Source organism: Protopterus annectens, chromosome 4.part0 (genome assembly GCF_019279795.1).
Source record: "Protopterus annectens isolate FY-2018-M chromosome 4.part0, PAN1.0, whole genome shotgun sequence".
Lineage (NCBI taxonomy): Eukaryota > Metazoa > Chordata > Ceratodontiformes > Protopteridae > Protopterus > Protopterus annectens.
The window spans coordinates 633,932,164-633,956,837 of NC_056733.1; the positions used below are offsets into that span (position 1 = coordinate 633,932,164).

The following is a 24,674-nucleotide window of genomic DNA, read 5'->3' on the forward strand; positions in this document are numbered from 1 at the left end:
TATGGCTAATGTTTGTGCCTGTGTGCAACGTCCCATGTACAGACAGTGGCTCTAACCTTTTGTATACAGGCCTGATGTCGGATCATCTGAGCAGAGTACAACCCATATGTAAAAAATGCTGCAATATAGAAGAGAGGGACATCTATGGTTATGGTAAGATTTTACAGAACTAATCTTTACATTAGCATGAATTTTCTGAATGATATGAAGTCTAAAACTCAAATGTCTCTCTTTTTTTTTTTTTTTTTTTTTTTTTTTTTTTAACTTCAGTCTTTTAATGATTTGCTACTAATTTGCCAGACAACCGCAATTTTTTGAAAAACTGACCAAAAATATGAGACAAAAATGTGGACATTGTGCAAAAATCTGTACAGCTGAGAGATATGATTGATGCTAAGAATAGATGCTTACGTTTGTATCTGAAAAACAGGGAAAAACTGACCAGCTATTATTTTTCTTAACAGGTATTTTCAGTGCCAGCCGAAGTATGGACTGTTTGCTCCTGCACACAAGGTTACTAAAATTGGATTCCCATCTACTACTCCCGCTAAAGCAAAAACAAGTGTAAGAAAAGTTGTTGCAACACCATCTTCACTAAAACGCAGTCCCAGTGCATCATCCATTAGCTCTCTGAGTTCTATAGCCTCTTCAGTTAGTGGCAAACCAAGTCGCACAGGACTGGTATGTTTTTTATATTTTCTAATTATAAACTGTAACTAATTTTCTCTTTCTGTAGTCCTTGCAGATGCATTTTGTATTTTCTGACTTCACTTCTTACAGTTTGCATTTCCCATTCTTTTAAAACAGTCTCCATTATAAGCCTTCAGCAATGTACTGGACTTGTATTCTGCTTCCATGTGAGTTGGCTGATTCTTCTGTGACTCCTTACATCTGCTTCTACTTTAGATTCTAGTTGCCGTCCTTAAATTGAATGCGAGGAACAAGCATCAACCCCCCCCCCCCCGATAAAGCTAAGTCCTATTGACAAGCATCTTTGTGTTTCAAGTTTCTGTCTATTCTTTTCTATTACTAGCATTTATTTTTTTCCAGACACCAGACAGTTAAATGAGAGTCTGGAAGTACAAGGCAAAGCATTCTTATGTGCAGTTAGAAAATGCCCAGTTTTACATCAAATTCTTTTACGCAGGTTAACACATATAGTAGGCACCAAAATGAAGAAGCTTTATTCTTGAGCAGTTCATTTAAGAACACCATTCATTTATTATTCAGTGGAATGCAGTAATTTTTCAGCACTCCACAATATACTTGCTTGCCATTGAAGGGCCATGGTAAATTGAACTTTTAGGAAAATTGCAGAATTTAGGGACGTTGGTGGTGGTGCTGTGGTAGCGTTGTCGCCTCACAGTAAGACGTCCTGTTCAATTCTCAGCTAGAGCGTCTTCTGTGTGGAGACATGCGTGAATGGGCATACCTTCGTTTAAAGTTGTGCGTCAGGGCCGGCAGCTTGGCTCGTAAAAATCTACTGCCAATCATTAGCGGACCGGAGTTCCGCTGTGGCAACCCCTAACCGGGAAAAGCCGAAAGACACAATCAAACAATTGAAAGTATAAGGCTGATGGGCAAAAACAGACAAAAGTTTCCTTGTCTTTCAGCAAGCACATTTGTGTGGTAATTCGGAATGTTCTAAGTGTTTCTTCTTAAAAGCCACTAAGCTCGGGATAGTTCTTGAGAAATTTATTTTATCTATTTATATTTGTGAAATAACTTTATTGTGGATCCTTTTCAGTGAAACTTGTCATAATACTTTAAGACAAAAAGGTGTTATATTGTTGCAAAAACAAGTGATTGAATGTGTTCTAGTCACATGTGCAGTGACAGGCTTGAAAGGAATAAAAATGTATTTCTGGAGACTTCATAAATGTTAACATTGACATTGGTAAGGGAGAAGGCTGAAAGCATACAATGATTTGCCTCAGCCACACAAAGCTGAAAAGAGGGAGAAATGAGCACCAAGTTCATGGTCTGACCAGGACTCAGTGAAAAGCAGAATGGCCACTGCAGACAAGGGTACATCCTATAAAGCTTCTATATCAATATTCATTAAAGATAAATATACCTCCAGATTGGTTAAACAGTAAGATTCCCTGGAGATACTTCAGGTGCAATTAACTGTTGGTAGAGCACCTATTCAAGTCATTGCCAGCTTCAGGACCCCGTACATGAATCAGGACACCCACTCTGCCTATTTGGATCTACTTCAGTCTATCAAGATACATCCGAACACCATGGTTTTGGTCAACTTTAACTACTCCTCCATTGACTGGATAAATTACTCATGCTCCAACTCACTTGCCCAAAGATTCCTCAACTTTGTTAACTGCAGTGCTCTGGACCAGCTGGTTGACACCCCCACAAGGGGTGCCAGCATCCTGGATCTTGTGCTTACAAATATGGGGACCCATTGTATCACCCCCACTGTGACGTCCTCCCTGGAGAAGATCGGACCACAAATCAGTCTCATTCAAAGTCACTATCACACTTGACCCCCCCAGCAGCAGCTACACTAAAAAAAACTTTTCTCCAAAACAGATTATAACCTCTTATTGGGTGGTATAAATAGCTTCACTGCACCTCCCCCCTCAGATGGAACTGGCATTTATGTAGAGTTCTACACCACTGCTTTCGAGAAACACCTGTATAACTGCATTGACTCAGCCTTGCATGACAGTACCAAAACAAGCTCCTCAAGGAAGAGCAAATCTGTCTTATGGACAGCTGCCTTTAACAGACTTTGCAATAAGAGGAAGAAATTGCTGTCTAAGAGTAAGAGTGAGTGAGTCCTAAACTGGAAACATTCCCTCCTCAGCTTCAACAAGCAAGTAAGACTTCTTGTCTACAAATCCAGATTAGCTTCCTCAACTAACAACCATAAGGCGTTCTTTAGTTACATCTGTAACCTAAAAGGAAAGCCCCAGATTTGTGCTGCACTGGTAGTTGATACTACATATACTAACCCTGTGGACATGGCTAACCTGTCGGCTGACAAGTTCTGTGAAAATTTCATGCCCCTGTCCCTGCCCATACGTACCCCATGATATCCTTACCACCTGTCCCCTACCTTGTATCTCTAAAGAGCAGGTCGTAAATGCCCTGTCTAGGCCAAAACCACAGCATCTATGGGACCAAATAATATCCCAGGCTGCATCCTGTATGGGCTCCAACAAGAATTAGCAACACCATCGGGTACTCTCTTTCATTCAGTCTAACCACTGGCTTCGTCCCAGCTGAATGGAAAACTGCCGCTGTTATTCCCTTGCACAAAGGTGGTGCTTCTACTGACCCTGGGAACTATAGACCTATTAGCCTGACTAGCCTTATCTGCAAGGCCATGGAGTGAAACATCATGGACCTTATCAACAAAGGCATAGGTAATTTCCAAACACTTGACCCTACTCCGTTTGGATTTGTCAAAGGGAGATTATGCTTGTTAAACCTGGTGGACGACTTTGAGATGGTTACCAAGGCACTGGACTAGGGGAAATCTGTGCAAACAACCTACCTAGACATGGCCAAGGCTTTTGACACTGTTTTCCTCTCAAGCATCATTGACAGACTCACCCAGCTAGGTATCAACCCTTATATTGTTAGATGGGTTGCTAACTGGCTCACTGATAGAACACACACAGTCAAAATAGGGGAGTCCCCCTCTAACAGCAGACCTGTACCCAGTGGTGTTTCACAGGAACCAGTCCTGGGACTGCTGCTGTTTGGAATTTGTTACTCAGAAGTACAAGCAAAAACTAAAGGTCTGCGGCTGACAAAGTTTGCTGATGACTGCAAACTGGAAGGGGTCATAGAATCTCCAAATGATGTCCACATCCTACAAGATGGTCTTACACAAACAAATGATTGGTGCCAAAGTCATGGCCTGAAACTCAATGCAAAAACAATATTATTATCCCTTTTCGTAAGAGCGAATGTTCTTGTTAACTACCACATCAATAGAAACACCCTAAGTGTGCACTCAGTGGTGACGGACCTGGGCACCCAGGTTGACAGCAACGTTAACTTTGATCACCATGTCTCCACAGTGGTAAGAAGTGCATTATATGTTGCTCATCTCATAAGTAAGGGCATTGTCTCCGGAACAAAAAAAGTTATAACCTCCCTGTACTTTTCCCTCATTAGGCCAATAATTAAGTACAACATCCCTTTTGCTATGTGCCTTTCCAAGTACCTGCAACAATTGGAGGGACCACAAAGGTTCCTCACAAGGAAAATTCAAAATCTTCGGCATCTGTTCTTTGTGGATCATCTGAAATCACTGTCATGTTATTCTGTTTCATACAGACCACTCAGAGGTGATCTCTGCCTTGCATACAAGGCAGTCTCTGACTCTGCTTTTTTGCAAATGCTGCATATCTGCAAGTCAGATGGTACATAGGTTAGTCGCTGTAAAGGCCTTAACCTGGTATGTGACATTCATAAAAACTGCTGGAGGGACAGATTTGTCTCCCAGAGGCTACCACACCTTTGGAACAGACTCCCACTTCATGTCAGACAGAGCATCTCATTGGCAGACTTCAAACACAGTCTGAACGCTTGGATGGGTAACTGTAAATTCACCCCGAGGGTTCCACCTGTGTCCCTCTTGAACAAGGAGCAGTAGGTATTGACCATGGAAATAATGGTAGAATTGTCTGGGCTTGTAAGGGCCCCAGTACCATTAGCCTAGTAACTTCGTATGATCTGAAAACTCTAGTGTGGATAATGTTTTAGCTGATATTCCAGGAACTGCAAAAATTAATCATCAGTTGAAGGACATATAAATCAATGCAGCAGCTATCAGAACAAGCTGTATCATGGCGTTCAAATCAATTCCAAGAGCTGTCACAACAAACAAGAGCAAAAGTTCAGTGCCACGAATAATCCAAAATGAGTTTATTTCTTAAGCGCTTTTCGTCTGCTGCTAATGGCAAACTTCTTCAGAGTGAACTCATCTAACATCCCAACTCATTTATACAAAAAACTTAATTAGTTAATTGAAATCCGTTTAAAACTAAATTCATGTACCATTTACACAATTTGAACAGAAAAACTCTTACAATGTTTACTCCATTTACTCCATTTGTCATAACTATGTAAAAATATATCAATGAAAATCAAAACTGTACTAAGCAAAAGCAAGAACAAAAACAAGTGTTAATACATTAATATACGTTATACTTCATTTAGATTTAAATTTCATGTTTTTGTAGTACTCTTGTAATACTCTAAATTTCCACCACATATTATTGGAAAAAACTTAACATTTTAAGGTGACTATATTCATGTTGTTTCATACCTATCTTTTTAAACTTAGTAAACTAAGTATGCACCCTATAGAGCATGTTTCGTTTAAACCAGGAGGATGGTATGATTCCAACCTAATTTGCCATCCGAGTTCCAAAACTAATAGTTTTAATGAAGCAGGACCGCCTCTAATGTCTTGGCAAACTTGGTCAATACCAATAAATTTAAATTGGTGGTCAGGATTCTCTGAAACATGTTTAGCCAATGCATTTGTTAACTTTCCCTTCCTGATAGCGTACTGGTGTTCATAAATTCTTTCTTTAAATTTACGTTCAGTTTTCCCTACATAATGGGCTGTGCAATTTTGACATAGGGCTAAATATACTATTGATTTGGAATTACATGTGAATCTGTGTCTAAGTTTAAATTCACCTTTGTCAGTGTGAAACCTATTTGATTCTATTATAAATCGACAGTAGTTACAGTTATGACATCTGAACATGCCTGGGGTTCTCACTAGCGTGGATTTCATTTCAAACCAAGATTTAAGGTTCCTACCTCTTCTGTATGTCACTGAAGGTGCAGGGCCTAACTTGGTAGATACTGTCGAGTCTACCCCAAATAACTGCCAGTTGTTCTGAATAATAGACCACAAATAGATACTATCCACTGAAAACGTAGTGATGAATCTAGGAATATCTGACATATCTACTCTTCTAGAACTCATAAGGATCTCTGAACTTACAACTATTAACGTACTCTCTTTCCCTCTCACTTGCAGTAGTGGCACATAAAAGTTGTTGTTCCTTTTAATAGTAATCTCATCTATGAGTTCCTTAGTAGGGGGGTATCCCTATGGTTTAGTTAAGGAACTCATAGATGAGATTACTATTAAAAGGAACAACAACTTTTATGTGCCACTACTGCAAGTGAGAGGGAAAGAGAGTACGTTAATAGTTGTAAGTTCAGAGATCCTTATGAGTTCTAGAAGAGTAGATATGTCAGATATTCCTAGATTCATCACTACGTTTTCAGTGGATAGTATCAATTTGTGGTCTATTATTCAGAACAACTGGCAGTTATTTGGGGTAGACTCGACAGTATCTACCAAGTTAGGCCCTGCACCTTCAGTGACATACAGAAGAGGTAGGAACCTTAAATCTTGGTTTGAAATGAAATCCACGCTAGTGAGAACCCCAGGCATGTTCAGATGTCATAACTGTAACTACTGTCGATTTATAATAGAATCAAATAGGTTTCACACTGACAAAGGTGAATTTAAACTTAGACACAGATTCACATGTAATTCCAAATCGATAGTATATTTAGCCCTATGTCAAAATTGCACAGCCCATTATGTAGGGAAAACTGAACGTAAATTTAAAGAAAGAATTTATGAACACCAGTACGCTATCAGGAAGGGAAAGTTAACAAATGCATTGGCTAAACATGTTTCAGAGAATCCTGACCACCAATTTAAATTTATTGGTATTGACCAAGTTTGCCAAGACATTAGAGGCGGTCCTGCTTCATTAAAACTATTAGTTTTGGAACTCGGATGGCAAATTAGGTTGGAATCATACCATCCTCCTGGTTTAAACGAAACATGCTCTATAGGGTGCATACTTAGTTTACTAAGTTTAAAAAGATAGGTATGAAACAACATGAATATAGTCACCTTAAAATGTTAAGTTTTTTCCAATAATATGTGGTGGAAATTTAGAGTATTACAAGAGTACTACAAAAACATGAAATTTAAATCTAAATGAAGTATAACGTATATTAATGTATTAACACTTGTTTTTGTTCTTGCTTTTGCTTAGTACAGTTTTGATTTTCATTGATATATTTTTACATAGTTATGACAAATGGAGTAAATGGAGTAAACATTGTAAGAGTTTTTCTGTTCAAATTGTGTAAATGGTACATGAATTTAGTTTTAAACGGATTTTAGCTATTGCCATTTTAAATTAGTAATGACTGTTAAATAAGATCAATTAACTAATTAAGTTTTTTGTATAAATGAGTGGGGATGTTAGATGAGTTCACTCTGAAGAAGTTTGCCATTAGCAGCAGACGAAAAGCGCTTAAGAAATAAATTCATTTTGGATTATTCGTGGCACTGAACTTTTGTTTTTGCCTGCTGTTTGGTACAATCTTTACACAGCACTGACGAGTGGTAGCATTGTGGAGTACTTCGAGGCTTGCCTTTTTGTTTTTTCTACAGTTGGTTTCCTATTCTTTATGGTATGACAACAAACAAGAGATTTAAAGCATAGAGTTACTACAAATGAGATGCAGTTGGAAATGCTGCAACACAAGAGTCAGGACATCAAGGATAAGGCATGGAGGAAACAATGTTCGATCTGAAGTCAGTTCTTTATTCTCTGTACAACCTGTTGGTTTGGATTTGATCCCTTGTGGTATCCAAAAAACTCTCAAACCTACCCCTTACCCAGCATGCATCAGTCCTAAGGACCCCAGATATCATTTGTCACTTTGCAAGTTAGACGTGGTTAATCAGTGCTCCTGAGCAGATAAGTTGTGGAATTTTGTATTTTGCCTCTTCTCTTCAAAATCCTTTCCCTTTCTCCTATTTTACTAAATGTCATAGTTACCCTTACCTAGCGACTGTTTGGAATCTCTTCAAACTATTACCTATTTTCTTCTCTTTCTGTACTTCAGTACTCTAGCTACTATCGTTAGTAGTCCATTCCATTACACTCAGTGTTTTTCTGGTATATCATTGTTGATATCTCTGTCTTTCCCTTATCACCTTTATTTAAAAAAAAAAAATCTCCTTTTTGTATTCTGATTTTCCCCCCTTCTTCTAATTGTTGGCTGTTGTGTGGAGAATTATGTCTGGCAAGGTTATAGCTGGTTTTAAAAAAATGTCAGAAGTGCGGCCACGGCCATAAAATACCCTACTTTGATTCCTATAACATCTGTGTATATTGTTTGGGCCCACTTCACCTTCAAGAAGATTGTTCAGTGCGTCCTGGCTTTTCTCATAGAGCCTTAAATGAGCGAAAGAGCAAACTTATTTTAAAAGGGCTGTTACCTTCCTCTCTTAGTGTGAGGCCGTATCTGGAGCTTCCCCTTCAGAGAAAATACATAAGGGCAAATCTAATATTTCTAGCCCTTCTTCTTTGACCTCCTCAAAAGCTTCTGAGAAGGTGAAGAAAAGACCTGCATGGGTGCCTACTTCCCCTTCGTCCCCAACGGCGAAGAAAAAAAAACCCTGGTTCCTACTTCATCGGATCCGAATAAAAGTAGACATGTATTACAGACGCCAACTGATCAGTCAGCACCGAAACCTGATTCTGGACATGCTTCAGGGTTCACATCTATGTAGGAGCTGAAGACTTCATTGGACAGGTCTCCTTCAGAGCCGATAAGCTTGGAACTGAAAGCTTTTTCTCCTGAATCAGTGCAACGTGTCATTTTCTTGCCAAGGATTGGTTTTTACCTTCTGTCGACCCGGTTCCATCTAGAGCACCTTTTCCCTTTTTGCAAAAACCGAAGTCTCCTTCCATAAGTTACCACTCATTCTTCCAAGAGCATCACTGCAGATGACACACAGAGATTGGTGAGGAAGATTCTCTGGGTGCAGGAACTCACACCAGATCCTTCAGCCCTTACCCTCTTGGGTTAGGAGCCATGCAGTTCCGCTACTCCAACATTGCATCCTCCTCTGACTTCTACACAAGTTTTAGAGTTCTTGAATCCATCTTCCTCAGATCTGAGGTTATCAACTTTGGCTTCGAGAGTTGCTCTGAGTTCTTTGGTCCATCCAGAACCAGAGACCTCTGAGTCATAGTTCTCTGGTCAGTTCTGGGACTTCTGTACAGCTCGGAGCTTTGGCGCAGATGAGCTCTGCTCCAGCTTTGACCTTGGAGAGACTCTCTTCAGGGTAGGGAGGGACTATGGTTCAGAAGTCTGTTCATTCTGAGCTAGAGTTCTGTTCCTCTCTTGGGAGACTGGCTTTCAAGGTTTTGGAGAGAGCCATGTCTGTTCCAGGCATTCAAACAGCTTCTACCCCCTTGAGTCCTCAGCTCTCTGTGCGCACAGAGCCTCAACCCTTCTCTTTATGAGGACGGTGAGTAGCAAAACCCCAGGCCTCCCAACAGGGTGTCCCCTCTTCTTCCGATACCTCACCAGAGAGTCCCACTGATGAGGTCCCTAGGAAGAACCAGTGCAAGAAGAAGCACATGGATTCCCCACAAATCCATCACTGAAGACAACCAACATCGATGAAGGTGAAGGATCTCAAGGTCTCTTCCTGATGATATCTCCTTTGGAGGCATTCTCGAAATCTTAAACAGAGAGGTGACTGGAAGTCCAGCAGTCCTTCGCCTGAGGAGACTGTGCATCTGTAAGCTTTTGTTACTTGCCTGTCTACCTCGTGGGTAACTCTACCCGCTGATGAGCTCATTAAGTTGATCTCTCAGCGGGTGTGGAAGGCTCCTGATACCATTGAACCGATTCCATGGAGACTAAACAAAATTTGTAACAGCCCTAGAAAATAAGCAGTTTTGGTCTAAATGTTTGTCTGTTGATGCTTTGGTTGTGGCAGGTGCAACTAAAACTGAACTTACTGAGGAAAGTTCCTCTATTCATCCTCCCAGCAAGGAGTCTCGGGTGATGGATAGATTCGGGAAGCAAGTTTATGCTTCATCGACATTTGCTTTGCAGTCTTTGAATTACTTTGCTCATTTTATGAGACTGCAAAAGGATCGGATTAAAGAAATTTCAGTTACCCTCACTGGTTCCATTTCTGAGGAGGTGCAGGCATCTGTCTTTTCCCAGCTACCTTACAATCCATATTTAATTCATGCATGAGGCTCATTTCTCATGTAGCTAAATGGATGACGAGAATTGCAGTTGCAGGCTATTCCATAAGGAGACATGTTTGGATGCACTTGTGTGATTTTGCAGAGTCCTTCAAGTCTTCGTTCAGCAGTGCTCCATTTGATGGTACTTCCTTGTTTGTCCCCAAGGTAAAGGACACTTAATCCAGGTGTGAGAAAGCTAGAAAGACGTTGTCTGCTGTGGGCGTACGTTTATTCACTCCTCAGAGATCCTTTTCCAGGAACCAGAGAAGTAGTGAGAAAATGTGGTTCAAAAAGTCCCAAGGATCTTTCCAGGTTACACATGGAGACAATTCCCCTAGGGGCAAAAAGGGTACTCTAATGGTAGACAATGCTGTCGGAGCAGAGGTGGACTGCAAAACCAGGGATCCTGAGATGCCTTTTTTGGGAAGTCCTTCCAATCCTCCTGAAAGGAGGCCTGGTGGTCTTCCTCTGGAGGCAAGCAGGGGTCGATTGTCCATGCAACGGAGAGCCTAGCTACAAATAACTTATGATTCATAGGTGCAGAGGATCATTTCTGGAGGTTGCATTATACCATTTTCCCTTCCACCTCCCATTCACAGAAAATTCCCTGATGTTCCACCCAGTCAGAGGGAACAAGCAGTACTGCAAATACAAAAGGTGCTGGAAAGAGTCATTCAGTAGGTCCCAAAAGATCATAGAGGATCTGGAGTTTACACAAGGTTCTTTTTAGTACCACAAAAGACAGGGGACTGGAGACCAATCTTGGATCTCAGCGTCTTGAACAAATCAGTTCAACACTCAAGTTCCAGATGGTCACTGTTCAGTCCATTCTTCCTTATCTGGAACAGGATGCATGGATGTGCTTGATAGACCTTCAGGATGCGTACTGTCATATAAAGATGAACAGGTGATCCAGAAGGTTCCCTCGCTTCTGGCTAGGAGCCAGTCATCATTAGTTCAGAGTTCTGCCCTTTGGTCTCACTACAGCCCCTAGGGTATTCACCAAGTGTATGGCAGTAGTAGCAGCTCACAAGAGACCGGAGGAATTCAGAGTGTTTTAGAATTTATAGGGGCAGTCTTAAACACAGAGACAGTGATAGCCTCCCTTCCCCTGTCAAGACTGGACACAATAAGAACACAGGTTACGAAAATAATTTGCAGTTCCAAAATTTTGTCATGTTTTGTCCTTAAGGCTCTGGGTTCCATGGCTGCTTCAGTAGCTTTAGTTCCATTGGCCAGATTTCACATGAGGATTTTACAGTGACTGTTTGCAACACAGTAGTCTATACTTCACCAACCATTGTCAACTCTGGTATTCGTTGCCAACATATGCAGAAGGGATCTCTGATGATGGATACAGTCAGACCAAATCTGTCAAGGCCGTCTGTTTATTTCCCATCAACCCAAGGCCACAGTGCTCTTGTGCTTCCCTGTTAGGGTGGGGGGGGGGGCATTTTCTGGGGAAAACAGAGGTCAGTCTGCATATCAGTGTTCTAGAGAAGAGAGCAGTGCTCAGCATTGCAGGCCTTCCAAGATGCTGTCCCCTTGGGAACAGTTGTGATTCAAATAGACAACATGTCGGTAGCCTGGTATGTCAACAAACAAGGAGGAACTAGGTCCTACCCATTGTGTTGTAAAGCCCTCAGAATGTGACAGTGGGCGATCTCATCCAACCGCTTTCTCATAGCAGTGCACATTCTGGAAGAGTCCAGTGTGATAGCAGCCAAATTGAGCAGATGTATCCTTCTGTCTAACGAGTGGTCCCACAGTCAGACAGTTGTGGAAAGGATTTTCCATCAATGGGGTCAGCCTTGATGCGATCTTTTTGTCTCTCCCCTAAACAACAAGTGCAGCAACTTCTTTGCCCTAATCCCCATCGGGGGAATCACCAAGGGATGCTGTTCTTCACCATTGGCTTCCCTGTCTCCCTTGTGCCTGTCCTCCCATCCCATTAATTCCGAAGTTCCTTCAGAAAGCTGCCAGGCTGAAAAGCAAAGTAATCCTCATTACACATTACTGGCCTTGACAGATCTGGTTTCCTTTCCTTTAGCCTCACATACTTCAATAACCTTGGATTCTGGATCCAACTCCAGACCTTCTGTCTTACCTGAATGGCATGATTCACCCGGACATTTCAAACATCAGACTGACAGCTTGGTTTCTCCAATTCTATTAATAGCCAGACAACCTATGCTCTCCTCCCCTGTCCAACTTATTCTTTTATCTTCTCATAAACCATCTACACAAAAACCATGCATTAGTAAATGGAAGAGATGTATTTATTGGGCAAATCAGAATAAGATTAACCCCTTTTCAGCACTTATCCATAGCATACTTGACTTCTTAGCCTTGCTTTTCAAAGAAGGTGCATCTGCTTCTACTATGAAGGTACAACTGGCAGCCATATCTATTTATCATATTGGATATCATGACTCTTCACTTGTTTCTCACAAACTTTGTAAAGCTTTTTTGATAGTAACTCTTCTCTTAAGCCCTCCCTTTAAAGACCCTACTCCGCCTTGGGACACGAGTCTGGTGTTGCAAGCTGTTACTCTACCACCTTTTGAACTGGCAGCTAAATGTGATCTAAAAGTTTTGTCTTGGAAAACTATTTTCCTTGTCGCTGTTACTTCAGCAAGAAGGATCTCAGAAATTCAAGCCTTATGCCAACTTAATTTACTTAATTTTCCCTGGGATAGCATCACCCTGAGGGACAAATCCATATTTCTTACCTAAGGTGGTTTCTGAGAAAATGGGCTCCCCTAGGCCCAGTGGACTTTCCCGGTCAACAAATGCAATAAATAAATAAATCTATTAAATTACCTGTGTTCTTCTCTAAATTTTCTAACAAAGGTGAATATTATTTATATTTATTAAATGTCCACAGACAACTTTGTTTTTACCTTGACAGGATAAAGAATATTAGAAAATCTAACCAACTTGTTTGCCTCATTCTCTCACTTGAAACTAGGAAAGCCTGTGACTAAGGTAACTTTGGCCAAATGGCTCACAGATTGTATTTCCTTCATATATGACAGGTTAGGCATTACTCCACCAAAACCTGTACAAGCTCATTCAACTAGAGCTATGGCTACCTCATCTGTATTTCAATCCATAGCATCCATAGATGATATTTGTACAGCAGCAACTTGGGTGATTTCCAATATCTTTATTACTCATTACAAATTAGATCTGGTCTCCAGGGGAAGAGTATTATTTGGTTAAGTGGTGCTTAGGAATATACTGTTCTGAGTCCTCCTTGGATCTAAGGTAGCTAGGGACTCTGTCCCACAGGTTGAGGAGAGAATGAAAATTGACAATATTAGATAAAGAAGTTGTATACTCGCCATAATACTCCATTTGCGTTGTCTATTTTCACTTTTTATCAACTCTTCACCCCCCCCCCCCAATTATCTCCTGGAAGAATGAGTGGATTTTAGGAGGTCATATCCCCACTATGGCTCCAGATAAAGCCTTTCAGTTTTCTAAGGCTTTGTGGCCTATTCTACTTCTGTTTAGCAAACAAAATCTGAGGTCCGTAGGACTGATGCATGCTGGGTAAGGGTAGCTTCAAGAGATTTTTTTGCTTACCACGGGATATAGTAATGGCCGAGTCAGATCCGAACCAACAGGTTGAGGAAGAATGAAAATCGAGAGCACAGATGGAACGTTATGATGAGTACATTATTTATTTGTTATGGGTATACCAGAGAGACAAGGAAAATTGCTTTTTTTCATTTATGCAGAAGAAAATCGTGAAATGGACAAACATATCTCTCCAACAGGTATGCATAAGCAAGCTCATTAGCTGTCTTTCCCCAGTAACAGTGAAGAAGATATTTCCCCAGCCTGTTCTTGTTAGGTTTGTGAAATAAATTTTTTTTATTCTTGGCCCCAAAATATAACTGTTGAAGAAGGCAGCCAAAGAATTTTGATGGACAGTGATTATTGTTTACAAATGAGAAAATCAAGAGCAGCTTTCCTTCCAGGTATTTATTTAACAAAGCAGTTAGGACTTAAAAAAATATATTATATCCAGCAGTACAGGACCTCTGGTTTCCTGGAATCAAAAGAAACTCTGCAAAAATTTGGGAAATGGCATGGCTAGAGTGTGTAGGGGAGTTTAGCAGGAAGACCCCCCCCCGCCGCTACAAAGGCTCAAAATAACCCGTAGAGGCACTCGAGACAGATGGAACCCTTTCCATCATTCAAATCTCAAATGAAGCAAAGGGAAAAATTTGGTTTTATTGCCTCAAGTATTGCAATCTTTACAAAAGAAAGTGGATAAGTGTGTGTGTGTGTGTGTGTGTGTGTATATATATATATATATATATATATATATATATATATATATATATATATGTGTGTTAACAATGATCCTTAGGTGCTTAAATTAAAAATTGTTTTGGCAATATTTAGAAATATGTAATGAATATTGAAGGTATGTGTTTTCAGTTTTGGCACATGGGAACTAGATAGTATTGATGAATGTTAAATGTTGAACAGACCTTTATCTAGTAGCACACTTACTAGAAGAGGCATGGAGCCACCTTCTTGGAAGCAAAATTCCTATTTGAATGTAAACAGTTTTTCCAAAGGTCATATTAGTAACCTTTGTGGTTGAGTTTTGGCATCCGGAAAGTGCAGATTATATTAGGTGTAGTAGGCACGCGCACACACACTTTTATTTAATGAATGTCATTTTTTTGTTTCAAACATAGCATAATTTTGAATAAATGACCATTTGCTTTACAACTTGACTGGATTAAGGGAGTGACAAAATGGCTTAGTAAGTTAGTTTCAAGGACTGTTAATGGGCTGAGCTGTCCTATTTAAAGGGCAAAAATATTTTACGTATGTTAAAAACTGTTACTGACTGTTTTTCTTCAAGAAACCCGCAGAGTTTCTAAAGAACATAAGTTGGGGAAATTTTGGTTTTAAAAATTTGGCAAGCTCTTTGTACCCAGGAGGTAAAAGAATGAGGGTATTTATGCTTATTGATAAGAGAATTCTTTTTGTGTTGGATGTAATGCTGTCTGATGCGGCAGCATATAAAAGGTTGTTAGAAGAGTTAGAACTGACTTTTATGACAAAATATATCCCTTCTGTGGAATTAGAATGAAGGAAGCAGACCTTCTGTCTCAAGATATGATTTCATTTTGTGAGGGATTCAGTGTAGTAGCAGGTGATTGGAATACCATTATGCAATCGGACATGGTCCTCTCTGGGCCAAAGTCAGTTCATATGCCCGTTGTGGGAAGATTTTTTTAATATATATTGAAAAGGATTAGGCTTTATAGATGTGGTAAGGGATGAGGGTCTTGAACACTTAATATACTTGATTTTCATATAGATATAAATCCTTTTTCCTGAATCAATTAAAATGTTGATATAAAAAATGTGTACCATCTTTTGAAGCTAGAGTTGGAGACAGTCTGTTACTAGAGTTGGAGACAGTCTGTTAGATCATGCGGCAGTCATTGTGGAATTTAGGATATCAGGCTTATTTGCAGCAAAGTTAGTAAAGATGCAACTTAGATTAAATAAAGGGACAGAATTTAAAATTGACCTACAAAACCTCTATATTAAATAATTCCATGTGGAGGAGATAACTACATTGCAGTGATATACATTTAAGTTGGAGCTTAGAAAATGTGCCTTAGATTATTCTCACAAAAAGGCTATTTTGTGTAAATTCTTTCTAGAATTTAACTTTCCTATTGTATTTTTCTGTTTTATTATTAGCAATAGTGTTGTTACTGTTGTAGTTAACTGTTTGATCTGACGTTATTAACTTCATTTGTGCATCAACCTATGGGTTATCGGATCCGAGCTGGCAGTTTCCAACAGCTAAGATCCGAGCTCCAAGCTCCTCCCCCTTACCCATAACTCCCTGCTATCTCTTCCTGACCTCAGATCTAGTTTGCCGCGGTTAGTACCAGCAGCTTGATCTTGAACTTCCAGGCCTTCGCGGGTTGGTTTTCTGTGAGAAAATCTTTCTTTGTAAAATAGTTAATATTGTTTGAGTGAGTTTGTATTATCCGTAGTTTTTAGTGTAATTGTTAGTCTTTCCTTCCCCCGTTTCTCGTCAGCGTTAAGGTGTGTGTGTGTGTGTGTGTGTGTGTGTGTGTGTGTGTGTGTGTGTGTGTGTGTGTGTATGTGGTTTTGGGGCCTAGCGTGTGTGTTTTTAGTTGGGATGTCTGAGGCCGCCAAAGCTGTCTTTTCCAAGTGTACCGAGTGTGGCCATAAGCTTTCTCCGGCTGATGGCCACACTTGGTGCGTGATATGCCTTGGGGTTGAACACCTGTCTTCTGGCTGCTATATTTGTGCAGCGTTCAACTCCAGGGCTATCAGGGACCGGAGGTCGAAGCTGATTCTGGCGGGACTCCTGCCCCCCCGGACTCGGCTCCGTCCTCCGGTCCCTCCGTGGCTCCTGCCTCAGCTGCGGCAGCGCCGATGGATGCTTCCCTTCCTCTGGCCGGGACTCAACCTCCCACCTTGGGCCAGGAGGATAGGGAAGCCAGGAGGGAGAAGCGCCAAGAAAAACACAAGCGGCGGGCTGAGGCCTCCGCTTCGGCCCCTCCAGCCAAGCAAGCTTCTCCCCCTGGGATGTCCGGACCTTCCCGGCTCCGTTCCCCCAGCTTTTCGCCGGGGCCAGAGGAGAATGAGGCCCGATCTCCTTAGAGGTCATCGAGGCGGCACTCCCATTCCGTCTCGGTGGCCTCTTCCAGATCTACTAGAAGCCTAACAGATGCAGACTTGGACCAGATGATGAGAAGGTTCCTCCAAGCCCAGCTGCAGATGGGAGTGCTCCTGCCTCCCCCCCCAGGGGGGGAAGCTCGACCCCTTTTTTCACCCCGATTGCCTCTTTCCCGACCCACTTTCCAGGTTCGGGGTCTACGGAGCAGAGTAGCGACGGAGCCGGGGGAATGTCGGCGCCGATGGAGTCGGGTACTTCGGTGCCAACAGCGCCCTGGAGCCTGTCTGGTCCCTTTTCTTCGGATCCAGGCTCTCAGAGCCGAGAGTTGAGCTTCGGATCCAAGGTGGTCAGTATGCCTTCGGCTCCGGGTAGGTCGGAGTGTACTGGCCCTTCAGATCCGATCGCTTTGGCTCCGGCCCCGATCTGCTCATCGGATCCGAGGGAGGGTCTGCTCTCGGATCCTAGAGAGAGTGGCTCTCCTTCGGCATTTGGCGTGGTGGAGAGGGTTCTGTCGAGGGATTCCAGGCCCCCGGCCTTAGCTACCACTCCACCCTGCACTCCCTCGCAAACGGGTCCAACTTCCATCACCCGGCCCCAGGGACAGCCTGCTCAGACGTCCCAGATTGTTCCCTTATTGAAACAGGATGTGGTTGGTGAGGCTTCCTCAGACAGCCCCCCCAAGGAGGTTCCTCACAAACGCAAGTGCAAAAGGAGTCATTTGGACTCCCATGAGTCCTTAACAGAGGACATGGATTTGGAGGAGGAGGAAGGTTCCCCAATATCACCTCCCAAAGACGTCTCATTTGGAGACATCATGGAGATGCTCAGGATCGAAGGGGGTGGTCTGCCCCAAAGCCTACCTCGGACGAGTCAGTGTTCCAGGAGGCGTTTGAAGCAGGCCCGTCTACCTCTTCAGTGTCCCCTCCGGCCGATCCCCTGGTAGATTTGATCACTACCAGGGCATGGAAGGAGCCGGACACTGTGGAGCCCATCCATAAGAGGCCCGACAGAATTCTCAGCCCCCCTTCGGACAGGTCACATTGGAGCAAGGGAACCCCTGTAGATGCCATGTTGGTGGTGGCGGCCACCAAAAGGGAACTGGCCCAAGAGAGTCCCTTGGTCCATCCCCCTGACAAGTAGTCTCCGGCGATCGACCGTTTGGGGAAGCAGATGTTTGCTTCAACCACCTTCTCCATAAGGTCGCTGAACTACATGGCAAACATCATACGGCTCCAGTGGGATCTTATTAAAGAATACGCCGGGTCGCCCCCAGAGTCCATGTCGACAGAGGAAAAACAGGTGTACTCTATCCGAATGGCCACTCTCAGGTCGAATTCCAATACCTCTATGCGGCTACTGTCCCATGCTATGGAAGGGGCCGCTAGAGCTAGCGGAGCGGGCGTCGTACTAAGGTGACAGGCCTGGCTCTGACATTTTGATTTCGCGGAACCCTTCAAGGAGTCATTCGCTAATGCCCTGTTTGATGGTTCTGCCCTCTTTGGCAACACCGTACGCGACACCTTGGTCCAGAGCGAGAAAGACGGGAAGACGTCTGCCGTCGGAGTCCACTTCTCTGCTCCCCAGAGGTCCTTCTCTAAGAACCAAAAGGGACAGAAGAAGATGTGGTTCCGAAAGTCACAGCAATCCCATTTTGCTCCGGACACCCTGTCCTTCAGAGGCAGAGGAGGACAGGGTGGACGCTGCCCTAGAGGCAGAGGGGGCCCGAAGAACTTTGGGTCCAGAGAACCATTCTCTGATCGGCCCACGCAGCAACCCTGAGGGGTTACCCGACTGCTCCACTCTGGAGGCAGTCGGGGGGGTGTTTTTCGAAGCACCTAGCAGCTTGGGAGTCCATCACGACAGACCTTTGGGTGCTTCGGATCATATCCAGAGGCTACGAGATTCCGTTTCTCCATCCACCTCTCAGACACAGGTGCCTCCCCACCCAATCAGAGGGAGGCCGCAGCCACAGAAATTTGGCAGCTGCTCGAAAAAGGAGTGATCCAGCATGTCCCCCCAGACCAGTACGGATCAGGCTTTTACTCCAGGTTCTTCTTCGTGCCAAAAAAGACGAGGGACTTAAGACTGATCCTCGACTTATCCCACTTGAACCTGGCAATAGCCAAAGAAAAGTTCCGGATGGTCACTCTTCAATCCATTCTCTCCCTCTTGCAGGAGAACGACTGGATGTGCTCCATAGACCTCAAGGATGCGTACTACCACATCTTAATGGACAGACGATCCAGGAGGTTTCTCCGCTTCAGGCTAGGAGCCATCCATTACCAATTCAGGGTCCTCCCCTTTGGTCTCACCACAACCCCCAGGGTGTTCACCAAGGTGTTAGCGGTGGTAGCAGTCCACCTGAGACTCCAGAGAATTCAGGTCTTTCCATACCTGGACGACTGGCTCCTGACCGCCCCCACAAAGCATCTACTCTGCACAGCCAGGAATTTCTTTCTTCACCTAGCTCCCCGACTGGGGATCACGATCCACACTAGAAAATCCTCCTTACTCCCGACTCAGGTCATAGATTTTATCGGAGCCAGGTTGGACACAAACCAGCTCTTAGCCTTCTTAACTCTGGACCGGATGCGATCCCTAAAACTCCATGTGCAGGCCATTCTTCATTGTCCGACCCCTCCAGCGGAACTGGTCCTGAGGGCCCTAGGCTCGATGGCGGCTACCATCAATCTCCTTCTCATGGCGCGCCTAAATATGAGAATTCTGCAATGGACCCTCCAAGTCCAGTGGTCCTTCCTGCGTTATCCCCTAAGCCATCCTGTCCCTCTCAGCAGGGTTTGCAGGAGCACCCTCTTATGGTGGCTCCAGTCTCCGGACCTCCAAAAGAGGTGCCCCTTCTCTATGTCCCCTCCCCTAGCCACGGTGGCCATGGACACCTCGGGTGGGGGTGGCATTGTTGTGGCAGGACCGTCCAAGGCACGTGGAACCAGACGGAGACCTCTCTGCATATCAGTGTCCTGGAGATGAGGGCAGTGCTGCTAGCATTGCAAGCACTTCAGAGCCTTCTTCCCGTCGGGACTATTGCAATCCAAACGGACAACATGTCTGTCGTTTGGTATATCAACAAACAAGGGGGAATCAGGTCCTATCCACATTGTCGAGAGGCCATGAGAGTTTGGGAATGGGCGATTTCCACCAACCACTTTCTTGTAGCGACGCACATTGCGGGCCGGTCCAACATCCTAGCGGAGAAATTGAGTCGCACCATCCTCTCGCCGTATGAGTGGTCTCTGAATTCCAAAGTAGTGAAGCAGATCTTCTCCAAATGGGGTCAACCTTGTTGCAATCTTTTCGCCTCTCCTTCAAACACGAAGTGCAACACCTACTTCGCACTAATTCCCCCACCCGGGGAATCACCAAGAGACGCTCTGGTGCATGCTTGGCCTCCCGGTCTACTTTATACTTACCCGCCTCTTCCCCTGATGCTGAAATTTCTGCAGAAAGCCAGACGGTTGGGGAGCACGATGATCCTCATTGCCCCATTCTGGCCTAGTCAGGCATGGTTCCCTTATCTGTGGTCTCATCTAGTGAATCCTCCCTGGATTCTAGATCCTGCCCCGGATCTGATATCTCACCCCTTGGGTCTACCAACCCCGAACCTGGACAACCTCAAGCTCACAGCTTGGTTGATCCAGTTCCACTGTTAGTTCGGACTCCCGGTATCTCTTCCCCGGTCAAAGCGATCCTAGTGGCGGCTCACAAGCCATCTACTAGGAAAGTTTATCGTAGCAAATGGAAACGTTTTTCTATTTGGGCAGAACATCAGAATCTGGATCCTTTCACAGCTCCGTTACCAGCTGTGCTGGAATTTCTATCGGGACTGTTTATAAAGGTGGAAGCTCTTCCACAGTCAAAGTACAGTTGGCAATCGCTCATTACCACGTTGGATGTGATCTTGGCCCTTTGACCTCATCCAGATTGTCTAAGGCCTTCTTAAAAGGCACCTTCCTACTAAGGCCTCCGGTGAAGGATGTGATCCCTCCTTGGGACTTACCTCTGGTACTCCAGGCCTTAACAGCTTCTCCCTTTGAGCCTGCTGCCTCGGTAGATCTCAAATTCTTATCCTGGAAAACGGCTTTTCTAGTCGCTATTACTTCAGTGAAAAGGGTTTCGGAGCTTCAAGCCCTTTGTGCCAAGCCTCCGTATTTGACTTTCACAAGGATAGGGTATTCCACAGGACCAATCTCTCTTTTCTTCCCAAAATTACTTCCGAGGCTAACATTAACCAGTCTATTAATTTGCCAGTCTTCTTTCCCAATTACCAAAATAAAGGCGAATACAAGTTACACTCTTTGGATGTACACAGACAGTTGAGATTTTATTTGCACAGGACAGCCAGTTATAGACGTTCAGATCAGCTGTTTGTGTCCTTTGCTAAATCCAGTTTGGGGAAAACTGTTTCTAAAGTCACACTATCCAGGTGGATTTCTCAGTGTATTCTCTTGGCTTATGAGAGTTCTGGCAGGCCTGCTCCTCAGGGAGTCCATGCCCATTCAACTCGGTCTGTTTCTACCTCTGCTGCTTTTTGAGCTAGAGTTTCGTTGGATGACATTTGCTCGGCTGCCACTTCTCACACATTTATAAACCACTATGTTAGATCTGGTTTCCAGAGGGAGAGCATCCTTTGGCTCCGCAGTGCTCCGGAACATCCTTCCTTAAGGGCCTCCCAAGATTCAGGTAGCTGGGGACTCTGTCCCATAGGTTGATGCACAAATGAAGTTAACTACTTCAGATTAAGAAGTTATGTACTCACCATAACGTTCCATCTGAGTAGGTAAACTTCATTTGTCAGCAACCTTCCCTCCCTCTGTCCTCTTCGGATGTTCTTGATATTCCTGCTTCACGGTAGATTGTACCCAATTTACCTAGACAGGTGGTGATTGCAAGCCTTGCATTTAGGCAAACTCGATGAGGTCCGGAAGGGATGGCAGGGAGTTATGGGTAAGGGGGAGGAACTTGGAGCTCAGATCTTAGCTGTTGGAAACTTCCGGCTCGGATCCAATGTGGATCCGATAACCCATAGGTTGCTGACAAATGAAGTTTACCTACTCGGATGGAACGTTATGGTGAGTACATAACTTCTTATTCTATAGTGTCCCTTTTTTGTAGAACTCATTTAACTTGGAGAGTTCTCCCCACTTCTCCCTCCTTCCCCTGGTTAGCCGTTTAACTTGGAGGCTTTCCTACTGTTTTTTTTTCTTCTAGGTTAGCCGTTTAAATTAGAGGCTATCCTATTTCCAACCTTTATTTATGTCCTCTAGATAGTACTTGTGTGCCTTTCTTGTAGGTGTGCCTTTTTTGTAGAACTGAATATTGTTCCTTTTATTGTCGGTTAAATTGGTAGGTTTCCTTTTTCCAGTACAGCATGTCCAAGGAAGCTAAGGTTTCTGGGTTTAAGAAGTGTGTCTCATGCTGTCAGAAAATGTCTCTGACAGATGGGCACACTTCTTGCATCTATTGTTTAGGCATTGTGCACCTGCAGGACTCTTGTTCTGTTTGCCATGCCTTTAGTCAAGAGTCCTGCAGGAGCGTAAGAATAAGTTGATTCTTAGGGGTCTGTTGAAACCCCAGGATTCACCGGCCAAGAGTTCACAGCCAGTGAAATCCCCTAAATTCACTAAGCCGTCGGCTCCAATTTCAGAGCCGACTTCGGTACAGGATTTTCCTTCAATGTCTGTTCTGGCTGGCACTGACAAGACAACCTCCCCGTCGGCTCCATCAGAGGCTTCGCAGCCGTCACAGAGCCACAAGAGGCTGATGTCCCCTTCCTTAGAGTTGGTGCATTCAGCTCCTCGGTCTCCTTTACTTCAGAGCAAGCATAGCCACCGATCCTCTCACTCCTCTCAATCCTCTAGGCTGTCGGATCATGATGTGGAGAGAGTAGTCAGTAGGTTGCTAAAGTCGCAGGCACTAGCTAAATTGTCCAGCCCTCCTCAGCAGGTATCGGCTCCGTCCACTTCTCTTGATGTTCCTCCTCAGACTCCAATGAGTTCGGAGCCGGAGTTCGTTGGGGTTCGAGTAGTGGAACCGTCAGCTCCGATAACTCTATCTCCTTCGGTTCTGACGTTGGTTCCGATTCCCTTGGCAGTACCTTCCATCGAGGGATCTGGGCGCCGTGGCTCCCTCGTCTGCCCCGAGGGGGCGAGTGGCATCAGACCCTTGTCCGACCCTGTTCTACCTCTCGGAGCATTGGAGCAGGTGAGCTCGGCTCCAACATCAGCCTCAGAGCCATCCCCCTCGGTGCAGAGAAAGATTTCTATTTCTTCAGAACCGGAACTTTCTCTGCCTCGTGGCAGGGACGCCTTTGACGTCATGCGGAGTGTGCTTTCCTCTGAGTCAGCTCCACTTTCAGCCCCACCGGCTCCATCCCCAGTAGTGCCTGTGCCAACCTCTGCTCCTCCTCCAAATCCTAAGCGTAGGGAACTGATGCTCCAGGACACCCCATTGGGTGTTTCCCCCTCTTCCGAGGCCTCTCCTGATCACTCAGAGGAGCCCCCTTGGAAGAAAAACTGTAAGAGGAAGCACATTGACTCCCCAGAGTCTGTCACTTCTGATACAGACTTAGATGATTTGGAAGGGTCCCCGAGATCCCCCTCTGAAGATGTTTCCTTCTCGAACATCCTGGAAATGCTTAAGCAGAGGGGGAACTGGAATCCCCTAGCCCCCACCGAGGATGAGTCTTTATTTCTGGATGCTTTCAGTTCCCGACCTTCCACCTCCTGGGTTTCTCTGCCTTTCGATCTACTTATGACAGTGGTGGCTCAAAAGGCTTGGTCAGCTCCGGATACAGTGGAACCAACTATGAGGAGACCTGGTAAATTCATTACAGCACCCCAGGATAAGCAATTCCTTTCTAAAGGTGTTCCTGTTGATGCCATGGTGGTAGCAGCAGCCACCAAAAAAGAGTTATCGGAGACCTCTTCATCTGTCCGTCCCCCTAATAAGGAGTCTAGGATGATGGACAGATACGGGAAGCGAATGTTCTCTTCAGCGACCTTCTCCATGAGGTCACTGAACTACCTATGTCATTTTACCCGACTTCAAAGGGATCTTCTTAAAGAGGTTGGAGATACCCTTCAAGATCCAACAGCTGAGGGAGCACAAGCCAAAGTACTTCCCAGCTAGCGATGCTTAATTCTGTAGTTAACTCCTCCATGAGGCTCATTTCCTATGCAGCCGATTGGGCGAGTAGAGCCGCAGGTACAGGTGTGGCCCTTAGGAGGCATGCGTGGATGAGGCTGTGTAACTTTGCGAAACCCTTTCGAGCGTCCTTCACCAACACCCCCTTTGATGGTTCCTTTCTTTTTGAACCACAGGTGAAAGACACTTTGACTACGTGTGAGCAAGAAGGCAAGACTCTTTCTGCCATGGGAGTCCATTTTTCCACTCCCTCTAGACCTTACCCCAAGGGTCAGTAGAGTGGGAAGATGTGGTTCCGTAAATCTCAGGGAGCCTTGCCTGACACACGTAGTGATTTTTCCTCCAGAGGCAGAGGGGGAAACAATAATAATAGATGCTGCCCTCGTGGCAGAGGGGGTCTGCAGAACCAGGGCAACAGAGAATCTTTCTCTGACAAGCCCTTCCAGCATCCCTGAAGGGTTGCCCGGCTGCTCACCTCTGGAGGCAGTCGGGGGATGACTTTCACTGTACCTAAAAGCCTGGCATAGTTTAACACAAGACAGATGGGTACGGTCTATTATATCCAGAGGTTACAAAATTCCCTTCCATCAACCCCCCTTACAGTCAGGGAAGACCCTTCCAGATGTTCCACCCAATCTGAAGGAGCAAGCAGTCAAAGAAGTTTCAAAACTGCTAGAAAAAAGAGCCATCCAGGAAGTCCCAGCAGACCAGCCCGGATCCGGAAC

At 44.4% G+C, this 24,674-nt stretch overlaps 1 protein-coding gene across 8 annotated transcripts in view; it reads left to right on the forward strand.

Moving 5' to 3' along the window:
• The window catches only part of CLIP1 (CAP-Gly domain containing linker protein 1), a 4,646,656-nt gene that overhangs the window by 1,245,977 nt on the left and 3,376,005 nt on the right, over nucleotides 1-24,674 (forward strand). For all 8 annotated transcript variants that reach the window (XM_044068589.1, XM_044068590.1, XM_044068592.1 and 5 more), the window contains exon 5: nucleotides 465-681. In XM_044068589.1, the coding sequence (XP_043924524.1) occupies nucleotides 465-681 (217 nt within the window). The remainder of the gene's footprint in view (nucleotides 1-464; nucleotides 682-24,674) is intronic.